Source organism: Schistocerca gregaria, chromosome 3, assembly GCF_023897955.1.
Source record: "Schistocerca gregaria isolate iqSchGreg1 chromosome 3, iqSchGreg1.2, whole genome shotgun sequence".
Lineage (NCBI taxonomy): Eukaryota > Metazoa > Arthropoda > Insecta > Orthoptera > Acrididae > Schistocerca > Schistocerca gregaria.
The window spans coordinates 283107650-283121752 of NC_064922.1; the positions used below are offsets into that span (position 1 = coordinate 283107650).

The 14103-nt window shown below is 36.3% G+C and overlaps 1 protein-coding gene across 2 annotated transcripts in view; it reads right to left on the minus strand.

The window, feature by feature from the left end:
- Positions 1-5229: 5229 nt before the first annotated feature.
- The window catches only part of LOC126356282 (target of Myb protein 1), a 130139-nt gene continuing 121265 nt past the window's right edge, over positions 5230-14103 (minus strand). For both annotated transcript variants that reach the window (XM_050007153.1, XM_050007152.1), the window contains 2 exons: positions 9886-10099; positions 5230-6229 (listed from right to left, as the gene is read on the minus strand). In XM_050007153.1, the coding sequence (XP_049863110.1) occupies positions 9887-10099 (213 nt within the window). In that variant the 3' untranslated portion in view covers positions 5230-6229; position 9886. The remainder of the gene's footprint in view (positions 6230-9885; positions 10100-14103) is intronic.

Genomic DNA, 14103 nt, shown 5'->3' on the forward strand with positions numbered 1-14103 from the left:
GGAAACTTTTACTGTCGTTTTTGAATAGCATAGTAAATTGACACTGCCACCACATTCATTTCAAATTTTCAGTTGTGTACAATATAACTGCATGTACCATTTGCATGGTTTCATTTTCAATAATAAGTTTGTGTTCTGTAAATTATTGCTGTGTCACTGTATTTTATTCTTAATCATTTATTTAGACAGGGTTGTATTCCAAGTGCTACAACAAATCCAAGTACTCTATTTTACTGAAATGAAAAGCAATTACCTTCCTTTACAACAGTTAATAAACTTTGTGGAGTTGTGAAGTTCATAATTATTTTGTGAGCACAAGTTTATAAATGCTCCAAATAGTTTTCATCAAAGTACAATTATTAATAGAACATTTAAATTATTCAGTTCAAATATTTTTCTTATTGAAAGAACAGTTTTTACAATTACATGTGTTATGTAGTTACCAGTGTTTCCCACATTGTGTTATGACTAAAATGTTCAACCTTGGTTTGAGTCTGCCAACGGACTAGTTTCTGGATCCTCATGCTATAGTTGAGCCACATTTAAATGTTGTATTACAATAACAGCAATCAAGAACAAGCAACTGGCTACAAATTTTCAAACTATACTAGATCCAGGTATTATATATTCCACTTGAGCTAAGTAATATAAGGAAATGAATTTTCCTTGAGAATGCAAATAATAATCAGTACTTCATAACTATTTCAGTAATGATAATTTACTATAATTAAACTTACGTCAAAGACAGTAGTGCTCCAGCATTAGTAACTCTTTACCTATTATTATCCTCCTACTGTAATGTACAGATATAAGACAAATCACTGGTACATTGCTTGCTAAACTGTGCTACTGTCTCATCAGAAAAAGAGAAGTTCAGTACCAACAGTCAACTTTCCTTATGAACCATATTAGTACTGGTAACAACTCTGCCTAATAAGACTGGCGACCATTTCCTTTTATGTAAATACAGTTTACTTGTTTACTAATAGAACCTGGTTCAATTCTCGGTTGTCTTGCTAGTGCTTCCTTTCAATAGAAATCTTTAAGGAAACAAAATAGTCCAATACCTTACAATTACACACAATCACGGTCACAAAAATAAAAATTTTTGCACATGAGTAACATTATCATCATATCATTAATTTAATAGTAGCTGGTAATTTTATGCTTTTCTCATGACACGACTAGTTGTTCTGTTGGGGGAAGAGTGTTATAATAAAACTTGCTCAAATTGGCACATGTATAATTCAGAAATCTGTCCGATGCATCTTTGCACTTTTATATGCTGATATTTTTGCATAAAGCGGAATGTGCCTGACACAGAAAAGGAAAGCAAATCTTAGAACATACTGAATAATTCATTGTATAATGTGTAAAATAGCCTATATAGTATAACTGTATTACAGATCATTAGTTATTCACAACTCTACATGGATGTTACTTTTAACACCTCTATTAAGCGGCGCAACCCCAAGAAAAGATATCCGGCACAGCATGGTGTGGTGCTGCTGGTGTGGACCTAAAACTGCACCGCTCTGTGCAACAATGAATAAGTTATGCTCAGTGTCAGTAAAGTATATAGAAGGAAATGGTTCATTTGTCAGCACTCTGTTTGTCCCCTTTATCATTTTTCTCATTATTGATGCACTGGTGCACACAGGACGCTCTGTGCAACAATGAATAAGTTATGCTCAGTGTCGGTAAAGTATATAAAAGGAAATGGTTCATTTGTCAGCACTCTGTTTGTCCACTTTCTCATTTTTCTCATTATTGATGCACTGGTGCACACAGGAACATTGTTGCACATCTAGCAACATTCTGCTGCAGTGTGCGCAGTGAAAGAGGTGGGTATTGTTCCATTAAACAATCGTTTTACCCAACAAGGTCATTATTTTCTGTGAGTTTCAGTTGACTAGTAGCATTTTAAGAGATACACTAACATGATGCCAAACAAACAATACGTGTCGTTGACACTTAACAAAAAGATTAATGTAATCGAAGTGAGTGAGAAAGATAACCTCTTGGTGCGCAAAATTATGTTGCATTTCAAATGCGGTAAAACACAAATTTATGAGACTTTAAGAAACAAGGATAAGATTAGAGACAAATGGATGAAAGGGAATGCGCAAATGAAAAGAAAGGTGAAAAAGACTAGAAATGAAGGAATTGACTAAATAGTGCAGGAATGGTTTGTAAGTGTGTGGGCAAGAAACTTACCTTTATCTGGACCCATGTTGCAGAGTGAGGCTCTGAAAGTTGCTAAAGAGCTTGGAATTATGGAGTTTAAAGAATCCTCAGGATGGCTGGACAGTTTCAAAGCTACGCACATCATCGTGTGGAATAAAGTGTGTGGGAAGCTAAGGATGTGCAGGAAAGTGTAGCAACAGAATGGAAGACAATACTGCCCAGCTTAATTGTGAATTATGAACCGAAAGACGTGTTCAGTACTGATGAAACAGGACTGTTTTATCACATGTTGCCTTCAAAATCGCTAGTAGTTTGAGGTGAAAAGTGCACCGGCAGAAAAATTTCCAAGGAAAGACTCACTGTACTGCTGTGTGGAAACATGTTAGGTGAAATAGAGAAGCCTCTGGAAAGGCGGCAAAACCGCTTTGTTTCAAAAACATAGATGTCAGTAAGCTTCCATGCATGTGGCGAAGCAATAAAAGGTGGATGGTGAGTGGTCTTATGGAAGAATAACTGGGCTCTTTCAATGCCAAAATGAAAAAAAAAAGGAAATAGCCAAGTTATCCTTTTCCTAGACAGTGCAACCTGCCACCTGAAAGTAATGTTATCAGACATTAAATTAGCATGGCTCCCTCCAGGTTCAACCAGCCTCACACATCCTCTGGAGCAGGGGGTTATTTACACATGCAAGTGACATTATAGGCGATTACTAATGCAATCTCTTATTCTTAGAGTTGAAGAAGCCGAAAGTGCGTTTGCTTTTGCACGGTTAGTTTCTGTCCTGGATGCAGTAAATTGGATTGGATTGGCAGTAAAGAAAATAAAACTCAAAACTGTCACAATGTGTTTCAACAAAGTGGGGTTTTTGGGACAAGAACAAGATGCTTCTGCGCCCACTGATCTTCAAGAAAATGCAGCAGAAATTGCTGAATTAATGAAATTGCGAAACATTTCATGTAGTGCAGATGATTACATTCAAAGTGATGACTTTCTGTCAACTCCCTCCACTTTCACTTCAGCAACAGATTTAATAGAAATCCCCAACACAGAGGATGATGATGATGATGATGAAGAAACAAAGGAAGAAGAAGAGCAGCAAAATGATGTCCCTAGAGAAATTAATATGACTGAAAAAGCCATTGCATGCATAAACAACGTTATGCAATTCTCAGCACACGCAAATTCACACACAAATTCTTCCAGCTTGTTGGAACTATTATATGGTGGAAAAAATTACCTAGAAAAAACAATTTTGAACAGGAAATTACAACAAGTTTCCTTCCTTGATATGTGGAAAAAAGTGAAATGTAAAGCAAATAAACATGGGAATAATACGTATGTACATACAATAATAAATGAATTTAAAGTTTGAGTAAAAATATAGAAATGTCGTGTTATTAGTGCAACAGCGCACTGTTCTATTGTACAATATACAGTAAATGAACATCTACTGCACTGAAGCAAAGGTACGTAAATAAAGTATGGGCATAATTAAAACTTTTTACTGTACTTTTGTGCATGATACCTGACAAATTTTACATAGCCCAGTGAGTTTTGTGTAATCCAGAGACTTGTTGAATTTGGAAAATTATAGTAGCCCCATGTGATTCCATTTTGAGCAAGTTTTACTGTATAAAGTCTAGTATTATGTATGTAAATTCATTTGTATTTGCTGTTTTACATGTTTCTATAGTGATAATGTGGATGAGAGAGCGAGAGAGAGAGAGTTCCTGCAGTGACAAAAGTATAATATTCCATATGTAAGTGCAATCTTACATTATTATTATTATTAACAATTGTACTTAAGTTAGTGTATTGATTTGCAGTGAAATGATGGCAAATAGTAAACTACATAAGCATTTACAAATAAAGGAACAGCTCACTATCAAATGTAGAATAATTTGATTTAAAAATGCGAATGTCAAAACAGTTCTTGGAAACAAGTTGTGCTTTGTAAAATAAATTATTTACAATATGACTGGAATAGAGCTGTTTCTTCATAATAATAAGAAACCTTGAATTCTTAGTCATTGCCTTTCCCACATCATTGCATAATTGATAAATCAAAGTTATAATTTTAATGAGAAGTTGTTTGTAACACATTTACACAAAATGGAAATAATGAGATATCACTTTACCCAAATAATATGAGAACACCTCAAGGAGATGCAAAACGTACACACTTGTTTGAGACACAGCAAATCATATCTGTTACTCCAAAAGACCTCTGTATTCATCCTGCATGCCAATAATTGTATAGTTTGGTTACAGTTATGCAATAATGCTTAACAGTTAAGATAGCGGTTACACACCAACAGTGTCAAGATAAGTGGCCTACTGCTCAATTTGCTGAGAGTTAGTGACAGACACATTTATGTCAAAATGGGATAGAGAGCCCAATGAAAAGAGTGCAAATGGGAAAGGGAAGAGCTGTCAGGGTTGGCAGTCATGTGTGTGTGAGATGTGCTTGCTTGTGTGCATGAATGGCGTGTGTGTCTCTTTTGCTGATGGAGGTCATGGCCGAAAGCTTTGAGTAAGAGTCTTAATTGAGCCTGTCTGCAGCTTAATGTGTCTTCTTTACAGTAAGTAGCAACCTATAATTTCCTACATTCTTCATAATCTTGTAAATTTCAAATTATAGTGCAGCCCATGTTTGTGCTTAGCTTAAGACTTGACAGGTAAGCTTAAACTGTTGCAAGCAGCAGTAGTAGTTTGGCAGTAGCTGCCACAGGGTACTGATTAAAGTTTTTATTAAGTTCTTGCACAATATGATGAAAGGGTAAATTTGCTATATGAGAGACTAATATCACTTATTTGCTAGAACATGTAATCTGTTTCTCTCCTACAGTCTACAAAAAATAATTTGTCAAGTTATTGTCTGGAATTCCATGGTGATGACAATTAATATTACTCCACAAAATTATGTGTAGCACCTCTGGTCTCATAATCTATTTTTTCTTATACATATAAGTGAATGCTGTATTTTTCACATGTTTAAGGGGAAGTAAAGGGAGCTATATTTTCCAAATTTCAAGACAGGTGTATCTTTACTACTAATTGCTGTATTTATTAACAAGTTAGAAATAAATAAGTTCATTTACAATGATAATCAAATTAACTGAATTTGTTTTTATAAGAAAGGCAGTCTGCACTGGATAACAATTTATTTAAAATTAGCCCAAGCAACACAATAAATCAAAACTCTGAACAAGACTTTTTAAAGAAATATTTCATTTTGCATAATAATAAACATCACAATGTATCAATGTAGTCATTACATAACATGGAAATATATATTATTTGTGGAACAATTATTCACCATTTCACATCATAAATGAATAATTTAATCTGAAGCAACAGTTACAATTTGGATCCTGTACACGATATGGCAAAATGAACAAGAAATTACAATTATGAAGCCCTGCATGAAGAGTGGATAATATTGAATGTTAAAGATCGAGGCTATCATTGATGATTAGGCCAAAGCACTGAATACATCCGCCATATTTTAAAAGCATCAATAGTAGTTGAACATATGAGAAGTCTCTGAAAGCACTGTGGATTTGCAGCAAGGCAAATACTATTTATTTTGCAAAACTTATTTGAGTTACAGTCAGTTATCCATAAGCTGACCAAATACATGCTGGTCACAATCAATGGAGAAAACAATGTAGTAACAACATCAAAATATGTTTACATTACAGGTACATCAAGCAGTTGCTTCATATTCTTCATTCATTCAAACAGAAAAGATGAACAACAAAAAGTAACATATGTTACCTGCATAATTTGAGGGTCAGGGGTATTAAACTGCAAGATGGGTGCATCATGAGCTAACAACATTTTCCCAGTTTTAACATAGATACAGTCTCAAATGAATAATTAAAAGCTACTCTTTATATCCAATATGTATACTCTCTCCTTTAATAGTTTCCCCATTCTGCATGTACTTAGTGTCATGTCTGAATGAAGCACGTAAGTACATATACTGCAAGAATATGATGGACTGCAAAGAAACAGTGAAGCTGTATAGCCAAATAACCTGTAAAAAGAAAATACTGTGTTAAGAATAAACTATCACTGTACTGCTTAGTGCTATTCATGCGTATGCTACCTAACTTTGATCGAGTAAATTAGAATAAAAACTTTGACTTTGAAAAACAGCTGCTGCCTTCTCAGTAGCTATATGGCAGCTGTTTATCTGCTGCTAATAGTTCAGTATTTACTAGATTATAAAAACAAAGATTCCAAGACTTACCAAGCGGGAAAGCGCCGGCAGACAGGCACATGAACAAAACACACAAACACACACACAGAATTACGAGCTTTCGCAACTGGCAGTTGCTTCGTCCCTCTTTCCTGACGAAGCAACTGCCAGTTGCGAAAGCTCGTAATTCTGTGTGTGTGTTTGTGTGTTTTGTTCATGTGCCTGTCTGCCGGCGCTTTCCCGCTTGGTAAGTCTTGGAATCTTTGTTTTTAATATATTTTTCCCATGTGGAAGTTTCTTTCTATATATACACTTTTATGTCCTTTGTTGTGACTGTGTAAATCACAGTTCAGATGAAACTGATTTTTGTCACCAGCAAGAAAAATGTTAAGGAGCAAACATACTGGAAAATGACTGCAAGAACTCCCAAGAGCCTGAGAAAGGGTTCTGCAAGGATACAGTTATTATTTTACACAATATTTTTACTGTTTGCTTCCATTGAATAAACACTTTATTTACATTAAGTGAACTGGTCCAGAATTTTATTCCATCAGACAACAGAGTGTGAAAATATGCGAAAATTAGCCAGTGATCTGAAATGAAAATGTCTAAATTTGGATTTATAAGTCCAAAATGTAATATATTGGCTCTTCCACAAAATGCGATATTCAATACAGAAGCACAATTGTGCCAAGTTCAGAACCATTTGAAAGTCACCATGCTATGTTTTAACTGACTACATATCATTAGAATATCATTAGAGAGAGAGAGAGAGAGAGAGAGAGAGAGAGAGAGAGAGAGAGAGAGAGAGAGAGAGAGAGAGCAACAACTCGGATGGACAAGTATCAACCGGAATTTGCAGTACTGTCAAATGAAACATTCCTGCGTTGTGTTGAGCAATTTATGGGGACCATAGGAAATTTTAAATATGGACTGCAAATATGGAGATGTAAATATGAATCCCACACCCTAACCATTGCATTGGTTGTTGTTGGTTGATTTGGAGGAGGAGACCAAACAATGAAGTCATCGGTCCCATTGGATTAAGGAAGGAAGTTGGTCATGCCATTACAAAGGAACCATCCTGGCATTTGCCTGAAGCGATTTAGGGATATCATGAAAAACCTACATCAGGATGACCAGATGTAGATTTGAACCACTGTCCTCTCAAATTTAACCACAGTGTAACTTTATTTGGCTTGACACAAAGACAGTAAAGGACTGCCCACCGGGAATATTTGGATTTCGTCCCTTAGCTGCTTACCCTTATATTGTCTGTCACACTCTTGTTCTCCCTTTTTCTGAAACACTTCTTTTTTAGCTCAGTATCCTGATTATTTTGATCCAGTAGCCCTCTCTTACAGTTCAGCTATCTTACTTCCTTTTAGGGTTCTGTGCCTCCATGGGTAAAAACAAAACCCTTCCAGGATCACTTTGGCATCTGTCTGTCTGACTGGCTGCTAAGACCCTGGGAACGGGTACACATATCCAGTTGAAATTGATATCACATACTATGGCCTATGATCCCTTGGCAGAACAAAAACTTAAGCTTATAAGTCAAGGCAATCAAAAGATACAGCCATTTACATCACCCATAGGGTACTACCCATTTGTCTAGACTCAAGAAATTTGGCAAGCAACAAGTTTCATTGAACAAATAAAGGGAAATAGTTACATCACAAGGAAAAAAAAACTGTCAATCATTATCTCAGTGTGTGTCTGCCCGTCCATTTGTTAAGCCCCACTTCCATCAGGAACAGGTAGACATATCATGTTGAAATTAATGTCATGCAGTAACATCTATTTTCACTTGGCATGTAATAAATGTAAGCTTCTAAATCAACGCAACCAAAAGATGTGGCCATCTAGGTCACATATTTTGATAATCGCAACCTCACCCATCAGAACCTGTAGGGTGCCTCCCCATTTGGCAAGAAGAACAGTTTCACAGTACATGTAAAGGAAAAAATCCTGAAAATTGTTAATATGTAATTATACTACATGAAAAAAAATTTCATTTGTCATTTGTTTTCTGATATCAAACTTTAATTCAAAGCATTCTTGAAAGTCTTGGAATTCCTGGGACTAATATCTTTCAGGTTTCAATGTCGCTAACAGACGAAAACTGTCAAGATTCTCAGTTCCCAGAATGGATGAACTGTCTGTATAAATAATTAAGTTTGTACAGAACCCTCAGTGCGTCAGTCTTTGTCGCACCTGACCAATTTTTTTTACTGTCATCATCTGTTGCAATGTATGCCACTCTCAATAACATATACTAGTGGAAGAACAGCACAGCATAATGGGCAATATACCATCCAAAATTAATTTAAAATAGCAACCAGTAGAAAAAGGATTTAGGCACTAACATCTCTGACCCTTCCTTATCAACCACACATCATTCTTTCAGATCAAAGAACGGTCTGCTAACACAGCCACAGTCATTTGCAAAAACATCATAGCAAGCTAGAATTAAAAGTGACAAGCTGCAGTGCAGAATTTTAATAAGAGTTCTCAGCTGAGAAGCTTCATTACAAACTCTTAGAATACCTGTGCTTCTGAGTACGAAGTGTAAAGAAAGGAAAGAGGATTAGGATTTAACATCCCATCAATGAACAGGTCATTAGGGTTGGAGCACAAGCTCAGATTTGGAAAGGAAACTGTTCAAGCCTTTCAAAGGCATCATCCTGTCATTTACCTTACGTTATTTGTGGAAACTGCAGAAATCTAAATCTAGATGGCTGTATGAGGATTTGAACTGCTGTCTTCCCAAGTAAGATTCCAGTGTCTTTGTACTAAGCCAATTCATTTGGTAGAAAATGGAGAGTCATCTTAAGAACTGGGCCTGAAGTGTGGTATCTATAATGTGTAAGTGCAAATAACAGTGTACTGCAGTTCAATTACTGCAATGTTGTTTGTGCTGTGCCAAATGCAATGTGGAGTACCTGCCAACACCAACATCAAAGACACCTGAAGAGGCCAATGTTTGGTTGAAGGAAAAAAATTGTTTAAAGATGAGCTAATTTTATTTTCCTAGATTTCTTCTGACATAATAAACAAAAGTCTGTTCACTTGTCTCATTGCTTGTGATACAATTTTTCTTTTTTGAGTTCACAGATTTCTATTTCTTTTCCTCCTGTTTTCCTACTCATGTCTTGCATATCTCTGTCCTCTCAACAGGCCCCACTATTTGTAAGTAGATTCTAGTGTAGTATCCTCGTCAATTCCTGTGACAGGTAATGTATAGAACTAGCATTTCATGATTTGCTTCACAGCTAACTCTACTGCCAATGACTGTATATAAGAAACAACTTACTACTTAATATCTGCATTCTGTTCAAAATTTCCTCTGTATATACCATGTTCAAGGACCCATAAAGCTCGTCACATCAATATATAACCGTGAGTTAGTAACACAACGATAAATATTCAATGAAAAGTAGTTCTCTATTGTCTAAATAACATAAGTAAACTATGGATAAGAAACTGACCTCACAAGGCAAACAGTGAGCTGTCAGAGTCAGCTTCCTTATTAAGCTGTCGGTGATGTGAACGTCCCTGTAATGTAGAGGTTGTGCTGGTTGTGCTGTTGGTAACAGTGGGAAGAGCATCTGCAGCTGCTGCCCTCTCTGCCAGGAATCGCTCAAATTCACTGCTAGTCAGTGACTCCTCGGGAGCTGCTCCACTGCCACTAGATCGTGCAGGCTAAAAATAATGGAAATTATTTTGTATTCTCTATGCACTACAAAGCCAACTAGGACAAACTTATGGCCACAGAAAATGCTAATTATAAGGCAAAGCATGAAAGTTTATTGAAGCAGTGAAATTTTACTTATGAGACAATGTTTATCTTTTTGTAATATTTAAGGTGTTCAGCAGATGTGAAATAAATTGGAACCACAGCTTTAAAATAGAGAACCATATCCACTGAACTATCATGCAATGCCTCAAAAATGAGGGCATAGCTTTGGTCAACACCTGCTTTTTACATTTTTTTCTCCATAGAAGCTTTTATGAAGTACGAGACAGTAGAATGAATGGAATGATGGCTGAAAATGCACTTGAAGATAAATGTGAACTCCAGAAGTCAGCAACACTGCTACCAGTTAAATTTCAATTATTGGCTTTCACTGTTTGTGGACAGTGTGAGTTGTTATCTATTAAGATCATAGGTTATAGTACAGTAACAATATTCCATTAAAGTATAATTTTTTTATCTAATTCATAAACATACTGTATCTTTAACATAAATCAATGCGATATTATTTTTCCATCCCATAACTGTTGACGCAGCTACTGAGTTATGTTACTATGACAGTGGAAGTTTTCTTTTCATAGATGCCCCAAATTAAATATTGAGTTCATATTCCATCACATTCATGTGTGTCATAAGTTAACTTATATGTGTCAGATATTTCTGGGATGTGTGCCCTATCTATAGCAAGCATTCTTCACAGTAAACCACTTCACAAAAATCTCTGTATAACAATTAGGTTAAGTTCCTTTCAGAGTATGCTGATGCAATTACTCCACACTTAACTATCGTATAAAACTGCTCACTCAATGAAAGGCCTGTACCCAAAGACTGGAAAGGTCACAACAGTATCCAAGAAAGGCAATAGCAGTAATCCACTAAATTACAGGCCCATATAATTGAAGTTGATACGCAGCAGGATTTTGGAACATATATTGTGTTCAAACATTATGAATTACCTCAAAGAGAACGATCTACTGACACACAGTCAACAACAATTTAGAAGACATCTTGTGAAACACAACTAGATCTTTGCTCGCTCACACTAAGTGCTGAGTGCTATGGACAAGGGATTTCAAATTGATTCCTTATTTCTAGATTTCCAGAAGGCTTTTGACACCATACCTTACAAGTGGCTTGTAATCAAATTGTATGCTTATGGAATATAGTCTCAGTTATGTAACTGGATTTCTGGTTTTGTCAGAGAGGTCACAGTTTGTAGTAACTGACAGAAAGTCATCAAGTAAAACAGAAGTGATTTCTGGCATCCCCCAATGTCATGCTGTAGACCGCGTGCTGTTCCTTATCCACGAAAAAAATTTAGCAGACATTCTGAGCAGCTGTCTTAGGTGGTAAGCAGATGGTGCTGTCTTTTGTCATCTAGTAAAGTGAACAGAAGATCAAAAGTGATTTCAATAAGATATAAGATATCTGTATGGTGTGAAACCAGCAACTGACTCTAAATAATGAGAAGTGTGAGATCATCTACATGAGTGCTAAAATGAATCCATTAGACTACAGTTACACAATCCATCAAACAAATCAAAAAGCCATAAGTTCAACTAAATACCCAGGAATTAAAATTAATGAACAACTTAAATTGGAAAGTAAACACACAAAATTAGTAGGAAAGGCTAACCAAAGAGTGCATTTTATTGGTAGAACACTCTGAGAAGATGTGACAGACCTACTAAAGAGACTGCCAACACTATGCTTGTCTGTCCTCTTTTGGAGTACTGCTATGCAGTGTGGATTCCTTACCACACAGAATTAATGGAGTACACCGAGAAAGTACAAAGAAGGGCAGCACATTTTGTACTATAGAAAAACAGGGAAGAGAGTTCCATGGGTGTGATACAGGATTTGGGACGAATATCATTCAAACAAAGGTGTTTCTTGTTGCGATGGGATCATCTCACAAAATGTCAATCACCAACTTTCTCCTCCGAATGTGAAAATATTAAAAATATTTAAATAATAAAATAAGGAAAAATCAGAGCTCACACAGAAAGATATAGGTGTTTGTTTTTTACTGCACTGTTCAAGAGTGGAATAATAGAGAATTTTGTGAAGGTGGTTTGATGGACCCTCTGCCATGGACTTACGCGTGATTTTCAGAGTAGACATGTAGATCTCTCTCTCTCTCTCTCTCTCACACACACACACACACACACACACACACACACACACACACACACACACACACACACAGGCGCGCGCGACCACTGTTGCCTCCGGTCTTTATGACTCAATTGTTACTGTGTCTATCAAGGTTTAGTGCCTGGAGACAACAGTGACTGTGTGTGTCCTTTTTTTGCTGACTATATCTGATGCAGAACTTAGCCTCACAGCAAAACAATATATACCAGTCTTTTCATTGTGTTTGTCTGCCACTGAACACCTTTCATTTACTAATATTCAACAATATCAATACCTTCTGCCTAATTATTTCCGCCACTGTGGAATTCCAATTTATTTGGTAAAATTACTAAGTGGTAGTGCATTTTGAGTACTGCAACACACATTAAATAGTCATATATACACAATAAAGCGCAACAGAAAATTAATGAATATATCATGTGATGCTGAGGGAATTAGATTAGGAAATGAGACACTTAAAGTAGTAAAGGAGTTTTGCTATTTAGGAAGTAAAATAACTGATGATGGTCGAAGTAGAGAGGATATAAAATGTAGACTGGCAATGGCAAGGAAAGCGTTTCTGAAGAAGAGAAATTTGTTAACATCGAATATAGATTTATGTATCAGGAAGTCGTTTCTGAAAGTATTTGTTTGGAGTGTAGCCATGTATGGAAGTGAAACATGGACGATAACTAGTTTGGACAAGAAGAGAATAGAAGCTTTCGAAATGTGGTGCTACAGAAGAATACTGAAGATAAGGTGGATAGATCACGTAACTAATGAGGAGGTATTGAATAGGATTGGGGAGAAGAGAAGTTTGTGGCACAACTTGACTAGAAGAAGGGATCGGTTGGTAGGACATGTTTTGAGGCATCAAGGGATCACAAATTTAGCATTGGAGGGCAGCGTGGAGGGTAAAAATCGTAGAGGGAGACCGAGAGATGAGTACACTAAGCAGATTCAGAAGGATGTAGGTTGCAGTAGGTACTGGGAGATGAAGCAGCTTGCACAGGATAGAGTAGCATGGAGAGCTGCATAAAACCAGTCTCAGGACTGAAGACAACAACAACAATCATGGAATTCCTTGCCACAAGTAACAATTGTGTTCGTCATTAGCAAATGCTCTTCTTAAATAGTTTGAGTGCCTGTTAACAGTCAGCCTTCACTAATGTATCATCTGTAAAAGCCAACCTTGAGGTAAGCAATCCAAGAACCTATAAACACAAATCAAGAAGTTCTTGATCCTGAACTCTTCTTAAGATCTGATGTCGAGTATTTGAATACAATTGAGAACAAGACCTTCAATTTTCTGTGGTAGTTTATCTCAAGTTGGCAGCACTCACGACCAGATTGATATATTCTGTTGGGTGTATTAATGGAAGTTCTTGATTCTCGGATGTATATTCACTTCTGGTTGATCAATGGTTGTCCTTACAATAAGAATTTGGGTGATAGCTTTTACTCAATACATAAAACAGAACAATGTATTGGTAGGTAGATTAAGAAAATAAATTAATGAAAATAAAATACTACTGGAACGACACTGACAAAATCAAGTGACACAGAGTTAAGCTCAGACAGGATGAGGTAGTTGGACATGTCACTTTTTGATGAACTATCCTATCATTGTTTTAATCAGCTAAGAAAGCCTAAATCGGGATAGCCAGATAGGGGTTTGAGGTGAACTTTGAGGAACTATCCTGTCATTGTTTTAATCAATTAAGAAAGCCTAAACTAGGATAGCCAGATAGGGGGTTTGAGATCCACTCCTCCTGACTGCAAGTCTAAAACTGTACCACGATGCTTGGTATGTAAT